General features: G+C 48.2%; 1 protein-coding gene across 1 annotated transcript; it reads left to right on the top strand.

Moving 5' to 3' along the window:
• The first annotated feature begins 8,089 nt into the window (after positions 1–8,089).
• SIGLEC15 (sialic acid binding Ig like lectin 15) lies at positions 8,090–16,720 on the top strand. The gene is made up of 5 exons (XM_015652453.3): positions 8,090–8,568; positions 10,479–10,862; positions 13,320–13,679; positions 14,639–14,669; positions 16,452–16,720. The coding sequence occupies exons 1-5, from the start codon at positions 8,517–8,519 to the stop codon at positions 16,546–16,548; spliced, it is 924 nt and encodes a 307-aa protein (XP_015507939.1). The 5' UTR covers positions 8,090–8,516; the 3' UTR covers positions 16,549–16,720.
• The last annotated feature ends 439 nt before the right edge of the window (positions 16,721–17,159 follow it).

Below are 17,159 nucleotides of genomic sequence, written 5' to 3'. Positions count from 1 at the left end.
GTGGGGCTGTTCCAGCGCTCCTCATGTACACATAACCAAATTTTCCACTGGTCACAGGAGGGGTAACCACAAACCAGGGCTGGAGAAGACAGCTGCCTACAGGCATGTTACAAATCCATCCAAGATTTAAGTTCTCCTGGGAACTTATCCAAAAGCATTCAAAAGATAACTCAGAATTGTTTATATACTCAGAGAAAAAGGGCAAAACCCTGGCTATTCAAAATAACTGAACCTGACAGACAAATGAGTGATTGTACCTCAGCAGATGTACATGTCTGCTCTTCCTCTCATTGCTAAATTGTGGACTAATCTTTCCACAGTAGGATTATCTGTAACAAAACAATGCTCTTTGTCTACAAGAAATTGGCTCTGTTTCATCAACATGGGCTTAATCAAAATTTCTCTTTACGACAATTCTGGTTTCCCAGAGCAGCTGTGGCTGCCCTACCCCTGGAAGTGTGCAAGACCAGGTTGGACAGGGCTTGGAGCAATTTGGGACAGTGGAAGGTGTTGTTGTCCATGGCAGGGAGTGGAACAGGATGAGCTTTAAAAGTTCTTTCTAACCCAGACTATTTTATGATGCTATGACCTGTATTCCACTCCTTCAAAGCCTGCCTGGGGATGGGCTCAGTCACCCAGCTCCCCAACAGAAAGAGAAACCTCCTTTCCCATCTTACTGAGAACTACAACATTGGCAATCCAGGGTCACCTGTTTTTAACCCTTTGCATGCTTAAGGACACACTGCAAACATGGCAGAGTGAATTTCACACTGAATTTCACACACCCCAAGTTAAACCCAGACACAAACCAGTGGATTGTGGAAACCCCAGGAAGAGTTTACCTCCAGGGACTGCAGAGCCTCTCATGTGAAGTGCACCAAAGTCTCTGAGGATGTCACATGAGAAGCAGAGCCCTGTGAGAAACCCGCCTGCCCTGTCTGCCAAGAAGTGCCATTAACTGCTCTCTCCATCCATCATGTCCACTCCTAACCAGCACAGTCCCTTCACCACCTGCTTTACCTGACCTCAGCTTTAGACTACCAGTATTTTACCTACCCAGCAGCATGACCAAATTTCATCGTGCAGATGCCCTGGCTCCATCCCACTGTGCTTGAAGGCATCCTCTTCACAAAGGTCACAATCCATAAGGGGGACTCAGGACTGGAGGGAAGAGAAATGAGTGCATGGAAAAGGGCAGGCAGCATTCCCTGCTGTGACAGGGACAGAACCCAGGGAACGGCTGGAGCTGTGTCAGAAAGGTCTAAATGGAGTATCAGGGCAAGGCTGTCCCCCCAGAGGGTGCTGGCACTGCCCAGGCTCCCCAGGGAATGGGCACAGTCCCAGAGCTCCAGGCTCATTCTCTCAAGCACAGGGTGGGATTGCTGGGTGTCTGTGCAGGACTGTGAGCTGGACCACATGATCCTGTAGGTCCCTCCCAACACAGGATATTCTAAATGTTACCCTCATGCAATGGTCCACCCTGCCCTGAGCTCCCCAGCTCTGCTGCTCTCTGACACTCCAGCACCACCTCTGCCAACCCCAGGCTGCACCTCTCCTCCACCCCACTTCCCCACCACTCTTCCTCAGCTTCTCTCACTCTGCCACCTCTGTGTCAAGCATTTTCCCTCCTCTGGGGAAGCTTCCCTTTCCAGTCCTGCCTGGACAGGAACGCCTCCAGCAAGGTCCTGCCAGTGAGCCAAGAACCATGTACACACACGGTTGTGAGCAGGGAGCACTGAGGAATGAAAATTATCTATTGTTTGCTCCAACCCGCATGAGGTGAGAGTTGATATGAACAATGCACTCCCCATAGCACTTCTCCTCCACCTTATCAGCCCCTGATCTTAATCCCAGGAGTCAATGCCATCATCAATCACTGTTAATGAGAGCGAGCTCCCCTAGGCAGGGGCCTTATCTCACCCTGTATCTCGAGAGCCACATGAGGTTATGTCAGTCCTGCAATTAAGTAAAGGTTACACTGGCTGAAAGGGTTAGCACTGGCTTTTTTGGGAACACTTCTGTGTTGTCACAGACCAGAGAAAGCATAAGTGAAACAGGAAAGTTGTCTTCAAACTGAAGAAGAGTAGGTTTAAATTAGATATTAGGAAAAAAGTCTTCCCTGTGAGGGAGGTGAGGTACTGGCTGACACAGGTTGCCCAGAGAAGCTGTGGCCACATCATTCCTGGAAGTGTTCAAGGCCACGTGGACAGGGCTTGGAGCAACCTGGGATAGTGGAAGGTGTCCCCATATGTGGGAAAGAGGTTGAAACTAGGTGATCTTTAAGGTCCCTTCTAACTCAACCCATTCTACAGTTCTGTAAATTCATTTACATGCTACAATTCACCTGTCACTTCCATTTTTGGTACCTTCTTATTCAGCAGACCTCAGTACCAACAGCACAGAAGCAGCTGGTTTTGGACACATACCTGTATTTTTCCCCCTGTTGCCACTAAAGGTTCCATTTTCTAGCAGAAATGTTTCCTGAGGTTAAGGTAAAGAGCAAACACACAGGCAGCAACTCTGATTTCGTGATTCTGCATTTCTGTGACTTTTGATTTAGTGCATCCTCTGTAGCCCTGCTGCCTGCAGGAAATCACAACCACTGAGAAAACCAAATTCTAAGAACAGCCCCAATAAAAGTTAAGCTGCAAAAGAAGCCCACCACCAAACTGCTTTCTGGGGAACCCCTGCCACAGGGCAAAAATGACTCCTTCTCTTGGCTCTGCCAGAGGCAGATCACTCCATCAGGGCAAGGGGAGCTGCTGCCTTCTTTTCTCTCATCTAATTCCTGTCCCAGCTGGAAAGGAGCTGATCTTGCACTGACAGGTTCTCCCAAGAATTCAAGTCAAAGTCTCCTGTTTCAATAGCAGCTCAGGACGCTGCCTGCTCTTCACCCAGATCATGTGCTACCTACAAAAATTATTTGTTGTGGTCTCCTTAAAGGCACAAGGATCTACAATGCCATTAAAACACTCTTGCCTCTGCCTATAACTCAGCTGCAGATTTAACTGCAGCATAGACAATCCTGGGACAATCAGGTCAAGGCTGTCAATGAATTGCCTCTGGACACAGTTCATGGGGAAGAGTGATCACTCAGCCCTGCTTCATGTATTATCTCAAGAGATTGGCTTCAGATCTGCAGCCTTCCCCCAACACTTGCCCAGTGCAGGGGCTGTGGGAGCTGTGCCTTTCTACCACAAGTGGAAACTCAGCACCCAGGTCAAATCCAAGGTTTGGAATTCAGTTCAGGAGAAAATGGATGAAAACCCTCTATGCTACGCTAGGAATGTCACAGCAGAACAGATTAGCAGATGCAGTGCAATCCTCTGGCCTTTATTAGCTTCAAACTCATGCTGGGCCATGTTTAAGAGTAGATGATAGAGAGGTGCCACTGCAAGGTGAGAAACCTGTGGATGATGCTTACAGATGTTGAGGAGCAGTCAAAGCACTTCTAGAGCCACACAGCAACAGGTAATGACAAGTGGAGAAATTCAGCTGAAGCTCACCAGCAAGGAGAAATTGCTAAACAGTCCAGGTCTAACCACCAAGGATCTAAAAAAAAAAAAACAAAAAAAAAAACCAGCCAACCAAACCCAACAAAAAATCCCACAAACAAATAAAAACTATTAGAGCATTCTGGTTAAACTTTTCATTTAGATCAGTGAAAACACTATTACAGCTTAAGAAGGACAAAGGACAACAGGATGGAACATTTCCCAGAGAAGATGCCACAATAAATGCCACTCTAAAGGGCACAGGATCTCAGGCAAGGCAGGGTGTGGGTGAGTGAGTAACAACAAGAGGTGTAGAGTTATTCTCCAGAGGCACAGGCTAGAGAGGTGTCACATTCATTACCACAGATCTCATTCTGAGTACTTTTGAATCTGTTTGGAGTCTGCAAAGTGAGGCAGCAAAGCTCAGATTATGGATCAGACCCATCCCTTCACTGGCCAAGAGTGTTCTGTCACGGGAAAATTCAGGAGGTGCTTCAGATATTGTGTGACCTGGGGGAAAAAAGCAGCCCACACTCCTTCCCAAAGGAGAGCAGCTCTCATCCCAGAGAAGGGCTATGAAATCTACAACTCGAGGAGCATAAATCTCTTAAATCACCAGCTGTGCCCATTCAGCAGGAAGAGACAGAGCACATAAATCTCCAAAGGCTCACTTTCAGTAGGAAGGGTAGGCAGGGACCTCTTTTCTGATGCCATTTCAAGTGCCTTTGATCAGACACATCATTTGGATTAGTCCAAAGGGATGCACAGTGTCTCTGTCCTGCCAGCTGGCTCAGCCCCTGGCTCAAGATAGTCCCAGCCTCCTCACACAGAGATCAGGCCAGACCCTCCGTGCTGGTTTGGGTGACAGAATGGCCAGGCCAGGAGAGGACACTCAGTGGCTGGTGAGCTGACATGGTTCTGGGGAGGGTTGGCACTCCTAAAACATTCCACAGCTGTCATTGAGCAAGCTGACACAGATTCCTCGTGAGTCAAAGGCTGACATGAACGAGTGGCCACATCAGGTTTGCCAGCACAAAGCTGGGCTTAGAGCAGGGGCATCTACACCCTTGGCTGGGCTTGGGACCAAGAGCAGTCTGGGGGAGTGAGCACCAGCACTGTGGTCCTGGCCCCAGGATCATCCCCTCAATGGCTTTGACCTGCCTTGGTGGGGGCAGAGGCCACCACAGCACTGCCTGTCCACAGGTGTTCCACACCCAGAGCAGGGCAGAGGGTGTGAACAGCAGCAGCAGGGCCAGAAATGTGTAAGTTTGGGAGACCAGAGCAGTTCCTCCACCTCAATGGATGTGACTGCAGTCAACAAACAACTTGGAGAGAGACTTCTGCCTTTTTCCACCTGCTGTGCTCTGCCCATCACACAGTTTTTCATGCAGTAATTTTAAAAGCTGTTTTTTAATTTAAAATCAATTTAAATTTATTTTATTAAAATTATAGTTATTGAATTATTTAATACATTAATTATATTATATTATAATATATTACATGATATTACATGATATTACATGATATTACATGATATTACATGATATTACATGATATATTATATTATATTATATTATATTATTTTCATAAATTATTTTATAAATTATATTATGTTGAATTAATTAAACTTGAATTACATTAATTATATTATAAATTTTATTATTATATATAATACATAACAATGTATATCTTCTTATTATAAATTAATTGTATAATATAAATAATATTAACTTATTAATTTTTAAATTACATTAAATTCAATTTATTTAATTAAAAATTATTTTTGAATTAAATTAATTGAGCTTTTAATTTTCAAAGCTGTTTTTCATGCAGTAATTGCCCACTAGGTGCAAATTCCCCAGTTCAACACTGAATTTGCTCAGCAGAGGCAGCAGGGGTTCCCCAGCACCCATGTTCCAGCTCCATCAGCCTGCCAGCACAGCTTTGGTGATGGAACTGCCCCAGACTTGGAGCAGTGGGGTGGCAGCCAGGAGAACTTCCCAGGTCAGGGGCATTGTTGAGGGGATGAGCAAACACCACAGGCAGGAGACTGAACCTGCAGACTTTCAAACCAGATCGGCAGGAGCTTGAGGCAGCAGTGACAGTGTTCTGCAACCCAAAGCCAGGAAACAGGGTCAATGTCACCAAAAATAATAGTGCCTGCTTATGACACCCTCCATCCCTTTCTACTTTCCCTGCTCTGTAGGTTTACCCATAATTTTCTTTTCCCTGCCTGTTGCTTGGTGAGGATGAAGTGGATGCAGAGGGAAGATGGGCAGCCCACAGCAGCTCCACAAGAAGGGTAGTGTGGTTCCATTTTGTGCTGTGGACAGCAACGAGACAGAAGGAAAACACCTCTGTCCTCCCAGCTTCACTTCCCAGTCCTTCACAGAGCCAATCCCTTCAGGGAGGAGTGCCAGATATGACAAAACATGATGCTTTTGCTTTGAATGTGTGCGGGCTGGCACTCTCAGAGGACTAGGAACACACATGATGCTGAAGGAATTGAAGTAGAAAACCTTGGAGCTGAAATAAAACCTGAAGTGTGGAAAGGGGAACACCTGTCACTTCACTCTGGTCCCTGAATAAGTGGATGAATTGTCAGCACAGGTACAGCTACACAAATAACTCTTTGCTTCAGTCCTCAGGGACAAACCTGGGACCAGGAGGGATGACCTCTGCTGTGCTCATCTCCAGCCACACTTGGCTGCAGACCATCACCACGCAACCACAGAGCCATGGAACCCTTTAGAATGAAAAGCTCTCTAAAACCATCCAGTTCAAACATTCCCCCAGCACTGCCCAGGCCACCACTGACCCATGTCCCCAAGTGCCACAGCCATGGCTTTCAAATCCCTCCAGGAATGGGGACTCCACCCTTACCCTGGGCAGCCTTCTTGTGAAGAAACTTTCCCTAATATCCATATAAATATTCCCTGGGGCAACCCCTCAATCATTCATCACAAAATACTGGAGGAATTTCTTAGGAAGACAGGAGAAATGTAATTATTTACAGCCTCTGTATTTACTAGTACTAAAACCAGTATTTGATAAATACAGATGGCATCCTGGTTGTGGTATTGGACCAGAAACACACTTCTACACTGAAATCTTACATATTATTTAAGCATAGACCAGGGAAAAAAGGTCTGTGGATCATATAGCCATGGGTGATTTTGTTGACAAATTTTTTTGCTAATTCAAATAGCTGTAAATCTTCAGCTATATGTTATCAACTCTGTATTTTAAACACTAAAATTCTTCATTCCAATAGCCATGGTCCAAGAAGAAAATCAGTTCACAGATAAAACTCGAAAGATTTGTAGTTCTGCTCTGATTTACCAGATACTTCTCTAGAAGATCCTGCAGTAAAACATTAAAGAGGAAGAGGATCATACTGGTGTTAACTGCAGCTATTCTTTACATGAATCATTTATGCTTCACTGTAACAAGATGTTTTTAACATAGATTTCACTTTAATCTTTTACTTCAATCCACTGAGTCCCACTGTGCCCTGAGTGGTGAAGTGCTTGAAAAGAGTCACACTACCAAAAACTTTACATCACAAACAGACAAAATCAATCTGCACATCGGGGAAGAAGGGGGGAGGTACACAGAAAAGGCACATATCACAGATGTGGCAGGGATTACAGGTCTCTTACTTGCTACTTACACCAGCCTTATCCTCAGGTTTCTCAGCTGCTGGTGGCATGAATTATGTTTTACAGCTGCTAAGGACAGTTTGCAAAGTAATCAGACGACTGGTCCTGATGCTCCTGCTCAAGGATGACATGCAGAGGGGACAGGGCAGGCATCTAAATTGGTCTTTGAAAAACTAGCACCCTTGGCTGAATAGCAACAGGTCCAAGCAACTATAAATAAGAGCTGGATACACTCAGAGCCTCCTACAAAAAGCCTGGGACAACCAGAAATCTCTCTCTTCACAAACACTGCAAACAGAAGGAAGACAGGGATCAGAAAGCAGTGAACATACTTCACACTCCCCTTCTAGGAGATTTTCCTCCAGTTCAGAAGGGAGCAGGGGTGAAGAACCAAGGAGAGCCCTGACATTCCTCCTGGCTCTGGGCACAGGGAAAGTGGCAGCAGGGACTCCACAACATCTTATCCTGGCTCTGGGAGCCCTCCAGCGGGAATCACGGAATGCTGCGGGATGGGATGTGCCTGAAACATCATCCAGTCCCACCATGGGCAGGGACACCTTGCACCAGACCAGGTTTAAGGGAGATGACAAAGGGGAAAACATGATCAGCTCCCCACAGGCCCCGAGCTCTGCAGATGGGCAAGCTGCACAGTAAATTTGCTACAGCTAAACCCAGAAGGAAAACAGTAAGCATTTGCACAAGGATCCTGGGAAAAAAAAAGCTGGAATTGATCTTATTTCAAGGGATGGAGCAACTCACCACTCACTGGGGTCATGTAAGCGTGGGCAGAGTGGGGTGCCAGGGGACACCAAACCACTCATCCACCAGTGAACCTTGGCACAAGTGCCTTCAAAAGAAGAGTGGTTTGGGTTTTTTGCCTATACATAGGGATGACAACATCCAGTAAGTGCAAGGGGTAAAACACAGCTGGTGTGAAGGCTCCAGGTTCAGGAGAAGGAGCTGCCTTAAGCTAGGGCAGTAAGAGTCTTGCTTGTCACAACCTCAGGCAGACTGCAAGGATTTCCTCTAGGCTGGTGAGTGGGAAGCAAAAGCCATCCCCTCTTGCCCCATCACACACAGCATGGATGTTTGCAGCTCCAGTCTGCAATTCCCTCCCTTTAGCTGGAAAATGGTTAATACTGTGGTTCCTTCTGGTGTAATTTTCATATGACTGACCACAGAACTATTAATACCTGAACCCAGAGCTGGTTCAGCTAAACAACTCATTCCCTCCAAGCAGAAGAAAACCACAACTTCTTCTACCCCTGGAAAAACCTTTTGTGACTGCAAGACCAGCAGCTGAGACATAACGAGATGGTTCTGGTTTGCTGATGCCTCCCAGGGGAGAACATCGAGCAGCATGAAAGAGCTTGGCTTGGTTCTCCTCTGCCTCCTTCGCATCTCCAGGAAGGGTGAGTTCTTGCTGTCAGCCTCTGCCTGATCACTGCTTGTCCTCTCACTCCAGTCCAAGTGCCAGGGAACTGTCTGCTGCAACAAGCTCTCCAAGAATTGCTTGAATCTCCATCACGTTGCTTAAAAGTATCCTGAAATTCCAAGTGCACGTGACAACACTGGGAAAATGCAGGCTTAGCAATTGTTAGAGAGGTTGTAGGTTTGTGGGGGATTTTTTTGCATTTTTCTGTTTTCCTAACTTGAGCAGGAAGTTCATCTAACTTTTCCCCAGCTTTGTCAGGTGGATCAACATTTTCATCACTGCTCTGCTTCATATTCCTTAGGAGTTATTACGCAACAGGCACAATACTTTCCAGTTCCACTGTGAGCACTTAAGCTCGCATTTAACTTCAAATATGTGCTTAAATTCCATTAATCCACATCCAAATCCATAGGATTTGCTTAGCTTCACTGCCAAAAAGCATTTGCCAGACCAAGGGTAGTGGCTGAGCTGGTCCCCAGCTCTTGCTGTTGTCTTCATGACCTTTCCCACTGACAACCAGCAGTAACACTGACCTGACCATTCCTTTTGGGAGTTACCTTCTGTAAGGTGTGCAGGCTGTTTGCTTCTCTCTTTCTTGTAAGAGCATCAGTTCCAGGAGCAAATGGAGGCTGGATATTAACAAAAAGGAGTATGAAAGACCTACCATGCTGAGGTTTTAGAGTTAAGGGTAAATTATACACAGAAAGTTGACAGCTCCCTCCACTCAAAACTAGGCAAACTGTGTTTCCATGGAAATGGGCGGAGATGCTAACATTAAAAGCACTTATTTTTAACATTATTTTTCATCTGGAAGGAAAGGGGGTGCTTACGTTCTTAGGAGAAAAAAAAAAGTGTTCTTTGCTTAAGACTGGGAACAAAAAAAAAAAAAAAGAAAAGAAAAGAAAAGGTAATCAAAGGGGTGGCAGAGAGAAGCAAGGCATATTCAAAAGCACAAAATCTACAGTTCCCCTAAAGTAAAGGTTACACTGACATGCTGCAAAATAACTGAAACAAGAACAAATAAGCTAGAAAGAAATAGCAATTACTGTTTTCAGTGCCAGATCCTCGTGCTCAAAGCCCATGAGCTTCGTGAAGCCCCAGCAGTGCTGCAGCATTGTTTATTAGATAACCTGGGCTGGAAAAGGTGCCCATACTGTTATTGTGTATGACAGGGCAGCACGACTCCAGATCTCAGTAATCAAAATACCGGCTTGGAGCTGACTCCGAGTAAATATCTGAACAGAGAGCTGGCCCTGGGATGGCTTTTGTCCATTGTGTAACACACAATAGGTTAATACAAGCTGCACTGCCACGGAGATGTTTGTCAAGTGTTATGGGCCACAGATACAGGAACAAAAAACAAATCTTATCTTTGAGTCTACTGGAGTAATCTGACAGCTGAATGCCCATATGGTGCAGCCAGCAAGACCAGGGATGGGTGGAACTACTTGCAGGATGCTTTTACATTTTACAGGTATTCTTTTACATTTTACAGGTATTCTCAGCTCCTGAGAGCTCCTGATCCAACAAAGTGAGTTTCATAAGACAGGAATGTAGGCACAGATGTCTTTGAAGCCCAATCTGCTGCTACAGCTGTTGATAGCAGCAGAACAGTGGGTAGATAGACATTTCTATATATTAAACTGAAAAAGGGGAGATTTAGATTAGACATTAGGAAGAAATTCTTGGCTGTGGGGGTGGTGAGGCCCTGCCACAGGTGGCCCAAAGAAGCAGTGGCTGCCCCTGGATCCCTGGAAGTGTCCAAAGCCAGGTTGGATGGGGCTTGGAGGAACCCAGGATAGTGGAAAGGGGAGTGGAATGAAATTAATTTTAAGACCCCTTCCAGACAACCATTCTGCAATTCCGTGATCCCCTCTTGCTTGTTAGGTGTGCAGTGCAATGGCTGGTCTGTCCACGTCCCATCTGATGTTACTGGAGAGCTTGGGAAGATGGTTATCCTGCCCTGCACCTTCACACACCCCTACAAAACATTTGACCGGGCCCTCACGGCCATCTGGAGGATCAAGGAGCCTTACAACGGCACAGTCATCTTCAAGTGTGTGAGCCAGGGCAGCAGCGAGCTCTGCAAGACTGCCATCAGCCACAAGAACAAGTACAAACTGCTGGGCAACCCCCGGCACAAGGACCTGTCCATCAGGGTTGACAACCTGACCTGGAGCGACAGCGAGAGGTACTTCTGCCGGGTGGAGCTGGCCGGAGATATCCAGGACAAGTACGAGAGCAGGAACGGGATAAAGCTCCATGTGATTGGTAAGAGGGTGTGAGAGGCAAAGGAGGCAAAGCCACCCTCTAGGGAAGAGCCCAGGGGGTGTGAGAAATGACAAATGGTGGCAGAAGTTTGCCTGAGATGGTTTTCCAAGGGGTTGGGTTTTCTTTCTCCATGAAAACAGGGAAAATTTGTTGTCCTCCTCAGTCTCCCAGCATGAGACAGTGAGCACCATGCAGGGAAGGGAACAGGAACAAAACTGGTAAGGAAATGGCAAAGGCTCTGGCAGCTGGGCTGAGAGCCCACCAAAAGCTGTGCATCCCATTTTGCCCCTGCAGCTCAGGATCAGGGCAGGCAGCAGAGGCAAGCTGGGCTCAGCCAAGCTGGGGTTAAAGACATCTTCTCCATCAGAACCTGAACTGGACAGCCCAGGTGCAGAGCACAAGTTCACAGGCATTAGCACAACAGGGCCTGGGTGGTAATGGAATTGGAAAGACAAGATACCTGGTACCCAGGCACCATAAATTCAAAATCCTCTGGAGCATGAAGCACAAAGTTTTTCCTGGAAAACTGGCTCTGAGCAACAAATGTCAAATGCTAATCCCACTTTCTAGGGCAAGCTCAGAGATCAGGAGGAGCCAGGAGACACAGGAGGCCTCAGAAGCAGACTCAGATCTTACCCAGGCCATGAGGTTGGATGATTTTGCTTTTGAGAGGGAAGCTCCTTATGCCAGCTGTGGGTGTCCAGATGGGACCTGAGGATGAGCTTGGCTGTTTCTTGAGAAGTTCTGCACAGTTGCACCAGCTCCTGAACACCCACACACAGCAGGGCAGGATGGCAGCCAGACCTGTCTCTCAGGGGCTGCCTGGATTTTAACAGCAGAGGAATGACAACACACACAGATGCATTCCCTGCTTGGGAACGGGCCCTGACACTGTGATTGGGAGGGGTTAATCAATGCTTGAAACGTTAATTTAGACACCAAAACACACAGACCCATGATGAACAGCCTCACATTCTTTTTGCATTACATGGACAAAGGGGAAGAGTAGTAGGAAGTTGCAAAGTCTATTTTTTTGTCCAGTCTGAAAAAATGAATTCCTGCTCTTCCTCTGTGAAGACACTCATTTTAGTGCTCTTCTTTTTCCCTAACACCTTCTTGAACCAGGTTCAAAAACAGGCAGCACCAGGGATGAGAGCTCCCTGGGTGGCCCCTTCCAATGTCTAATCACCCTTTCTGTGAAGAAATTTATCCTATGTCCAACCTGACAGTGACCTGGTAACCCTGGGGCTGGGAAAAAAATAATCAAAAATAGGTTGTGGCGAGAAACAGATATTTTACCCATAAGTGACATTCCAAATGTGGCAAGTCTCAGGCACTGCGCAAAGGGCTCACACAAACGAGTCCATCCACGTGCGCTCTGGAGGTCAGAGATCAAAGGAACAGACATAAAATTCTTGTGCAGAACACTGTGGCTGGCATGTCCTGGACCTTGTGGTGGTGCAGCCAAGTCCAAAAAGGTCACCAGCTGCACCTGTGCCTACAAAGGTGGGTGGCACTTCTCTGCCTTCTGCCACCGAGGAAGGGAACAACAGCTGAAGTTGACCAAAGTTCAGAAAAAAGTGTGAGCCATTACTGGGATAAAACAGCGTACACTTCCTTACATCCAGGCTTTGCTGGGTGAATCCTTTTCCAACATAGGCTGGGTTGGGAAATCTAGGAGAAGAAAGTGCCGAGAAAAACAAGGAAGAAAAGGGCTGATCCCAACATCCATAGAGTCATTAAATAGCTTCTGTGGAAGAAAATCTTTAAAGCTCATCTCATCCAACCCCCCCAACACCTTTCACTTCATGAAGTTGTTCTGAGTACTGTCCAGCCTGGCCTTGGACACTTCCAGGGACCCAGGGACAGCCACAGCTGCTCTGGGAAACCCTCTTTTCAAAAAAATTCCTCCTTATATCAAATCTAAATCTCTACTCTTTCAGTTTTGAAACATCAACCCTTGTCCTGTCACAAGTCCTGCTAAAAATATTATCCCCATTTTGCTTGGAGCCCCTTTAGGCCCTGCCAGGGGCTCTCAGCTCTCCCTGGAGCCTTCTCTTGTGCAGGGGAGCAGCCCCAGCTCTCCCAGCCTGGCTCCAGAGCAGAGGGGCTCCAGCCCTGGCAGCAGCTGCGTGGCCTCCTCTGGGCTGGCTCCAGCAGCTCCACGTCCTTGTGCTGGTGTTGCCCAGGGCTGGGGCAGCTCTGCAGGTGGGGTCTCACCTGAACACAGGGGCACAGGGGCACAATCCCCCCTCCCCTGCTGCCCACGCTGGGGAATCAGCCCAGGGCAGGGGGCTCAGGGCTGGGGCAGGTCCAGCTCTCACCCACCAATATCCAACTTTACCCCGATATAACAATGCCGAGAGTCCACCAAGACCAAAACTTCATTCCAGGTGTTTCACACCAGATCTGCCTTTGCAGCCTGACCCACTTTCCCTCCTGTTGTGATCCCCACAGCTGCCCCCAGGATCATTAACATCACGGTCAGCTCCAGCAGGGACCACACCTTCCAGGCCCGCTGCACGGCCGAGGGGGAACCAGCTCCTGCCCTGACCTGGAGCGGGCCCCTCTACAGCAACCTGAGCTCCAGCAGCAGCTCCAGCCACCGCGTCACCAAGGAGCTGCGGTCCCTGAGCCACGACGGGAAATACACCTGCACTGCTGTCAACAGCCACGGCCGCGCAGAGGGGGCCGTCTACTTCTACAAATTCAGAGCCCCCGACAGCTCCTCCTTCATGATCCTGATCTTTGTGCCGCTGGCAATCAAGGTGGTCATTCTGCTGGTGATAGTGAGCTTCGCCGTGTTCTCCAGAGAAGGTCAGTGTGCTGACTTCCCTCCATCCGACTGCAAAACAGGGAGGGATGTACAGACAAGGCAGGCAGGAGGGGACTGGGTTTGTTTTGGGGGGAGGGAGTGTTAATGATTTTATGATTTTCTGCCCTAGGAGAGGGACAATTCTAGCAGAAAACCTAAGAGCCAAGAGCTCTTGGCTGGCTGGTGACAGCCTGCTGACAGAGGGGCCTTTGGAAATTCAGAGGGAACAGGAGTTTCCCTGTTGCCAAGAAGAAATGTTAATAAACCAACAGAGGAAAAATTAGTGAAGAACTCACTGACTACATAACCAGATTTTTTTTTTTTTCCTTGAAGCTGGCTAATTACTGTCTCTTCCCCTGTAGCCCACAGCCAGGATTTACCTTTGCTGCATCCCACACAAGTTTAATCTCCTGGGATGGGCATCCTCATTTTACAGACCACCCCATCAGTCCCCTGGGACCTCACTACCCAGTGCTTCCCCAGCACTTGTGAAATCCCACCTTCCAGCCATGCCAAGGCTGTGGGATCAGGGAATGCCCAGCTTACAGGAGATGAAAACCAGCCCATGGACTGAGGGACAGAACCTCCCAAGGAGCCAGGGTCTGCCTGTCCCCAGCCCTCCAGTGCTTCTGAGTGGTGGCATGGGCAGGAGGGGACTGAGAAGAGTGAGATGTCACATCACTGTGACTTGTCTGTAGGGACAGTCTGATGTCACACTCATGGAAGCCGCCACTTGTCTTGAAGAGTAAGTTCAAGAAACCAAAAATGCTTTGCTCCTTATATTGCAGTGCCCAATTTCCAAGCACATGGAGAGAGCCACATGCCTGCCATGAGGGCTTCTTCCCATTCACTGGAGTGTCACAACCACCCTCCAGAGCAGCTTAGGTCACTCCTGGCTCCCTCACTGCTAACCTCACTGCTAACCTCACTGCTAACCCACATCACCATTTCCATTTCACAGGTTCCCCCTCTGCTCCACCCAGCCTGGCCAGGTAAGGATGTCTTGCCTTCTCCTGGTGTTATCCTGCAGGAGAGTGAGGATGGCCAAGGGGAGAAAAGTGCATGTCCTTGGTCTTGGTAACAATTTTCTGGCCTCAGAGCAGACTGCTGGGGCAAGGAGAGGGTTGAGCTGATGGCCAGGTGAGCAAATGTGAGGAAACAAGGACTGGACTCTGCTGAGAGGAGGTTCTGTCTTGGCACAGCTGAGAGCTGGACCCCAGTGGAGTGAGGACAAGGGACTGGGCAGCAGGTGGGAGAGACCACAGCAAAAGGCTGCTGTACCAGCAAAGGGCTGACAGGAGTTTAGGTGTGCCCTAAGCCCAGAGCATGGATGGAAGGCTGCAGACAGGCTAGGAGAGCTGGGGCTGCTCCCCTGCACAAGAGAAGGCTCCAGGGAGAGCTGAGAGCCCCTGGCAGGGCCTAAAGGGGCTCCAGGAGAGCTGTCCAGGGACTGGGGACAAGGCCTGCAGGGACAGCACCCAGGCAATGGCTTCCCAGTGCCAGAGGGCAGGCCCAGCTGGGATATTGGGAAGGAATTGCTGGCTGGNGCAATGGCTTCCCAGTGCCAGAGGGCAGGCCCAGCTGGGATATTGGGAAGGAATTGCTGGCTGGGAGGGTGGGCAGGCCCTGGCACAGGGTGCCCAGAGCAGCTGGGGCTGCCCCTGGATCCCTGCAGTGTCCAAGGCCAGGCTGGACAGGGCTTGCAGCAGCCTGGGACAGTGGAAGGTGTCTCTGCCCATGGCAGGGGATGGGACTTGATGAGCTTTCAAGTTCCTCCCAACCCAAACCATTCCATGCACATTAAATGAACAATGCATCATCCAGCCAAGGAAAAGTCAGGGATGGGGTCCGTGGTGACGCTGTGGAACAGAAATCTTCCCCTCCCTGTGCACCCCAGTCTGTAATGGAGCAGAAAAAGCTGCCACACCAAAGCTGATGAGCTCAGCCAAGTGTGCAGAGAAGGTATGGAGACAGCAAACAGCCCAGCTCAGGTGTGACAGGGCCTGATTCTTGGGCTGGCATCCACACCATGCTCCCATAAACCCCTGGCATTTCCCATTACCCAGCACAACATTGATCTTGGGCACTCCTGACAGCTGGGGTCCAAACTTCTGGGATGGAAAAAAACAAAAAATAAACAAAAAATCCCACCAAAACCAACCCTTGATCTAATGGTAAAGAAGACTTATCTGAGGCCAAGGATAAATACATCTGTATGGGGCTGCTCTATTTCAATCTGAGCTATTTCTCTGTGATATCTCCTTCCCGAGTTACCCCACGTCTCCTTCCCTGGCCTTTCCCCAAGAACAATGCCCATTCCAGGAGGACAGCCAAAGAAACAAGGAATTTAATCCTACAGTCAAAGCTGTAGTTACTTGTAAAAAGCACAAAAAACCACAGTTTTTCTGATTTATCAGGGCCTGAACCATATTGCACCGTGGGTTATATTTGTATAGACACCTACACAGATAAGAAGGCTTAAAGCCAATGCTTACGTAAGGAGAGGTTTGTCACAACCTCACGAGGCTCTGGGCAGGACAGTAGCACAGTGGATGCTAAAGGTGCAGGAGATTGCTCTGCATGCTTTGAGATGTAAAAGTTTCAAGGTGTAAAACAGTAGTTGCAGCTCAGACCCTTAGAAGCCACCATATGAAGCAGAAGAGGATCTGTCTCAGAGTGCCACAGACGCTTCCTCTGACATCCACTGGAGCCACTGGCAAAGCCCAGAGCATCCTGAAACACATCCTCACCTCTCCCACGTCTCCTCCTGCCAGGCCACAGCTGCCAGAGTGCACCTACGAGAACTTTGACCGCAGACACGGCGGCAGCCAGACCCTGCCCACGGGAGGGGCAGCGCCGCGGCGCAGCTGAGGGGCCGGGCAGGACCCATCCCCAGGGATGTCCTTCCCCAGGGAGCACAGCACTGGCCCTGGCTGAGCCACAGCAGGTCAGACAACCTCAGGGAGACTGGAACTGCATCATCTCTAAGGTCCCTTCCACAATGCCAAGAGTTCCAGCCCTGCATCTCCTCACAAGTGAGAGCAGCCTTTTTGGGGAAAAGAGAAGAGTCGTGGAGCTGGAAGAGCAAAACATGGTCAGTTTCAACCTGTTAGGTGTTTTTAAAATCAGATATTTAGCAATACTATAAAATTACCTCACAGCTTTCTACTTTGGCAATTTTCAAACATCACTCCAAAAAGCCATTTTTACCACTTCACTTCTCCAACCACATCCAAGTGGGCTACTGACATGATAGAAATCCTAGCTGTAGCAAAACACTACTGGAATTTCTGACGGGGTTTGATCCTTTTTTAAAAAATTATTATTATTCCCAAATGCCCAGAAGAGTTTCTTTTAGAGCTTAAAGGAACTCTTAACTTTAAAGAGGCACCCAAGCAAAAAAAAAGGAAGATGTTTTCCAAAAACTGGTAGAGCAGAAAGCAGGACATGAGAAGTCTAAACTAGTCTGTGTTCCAACTCAG

This window comes from Parus major, chromosome Z (assembly GCF_001522545.3).
Source record: "Parus major isolate Abel chromosome Z, Parus_major1.1, whole genome shotgun sequence".
Taxonomy (NCBI): Eukaryota; Metazoa; Chordata; class Aves; order Passeriformes; family Paridae; genus Parus; species Parus major.
Note: the sequence above shows the minus strand (reverse complement) of the source record. Positions and strands in the feature narration are given on the sequence as shown.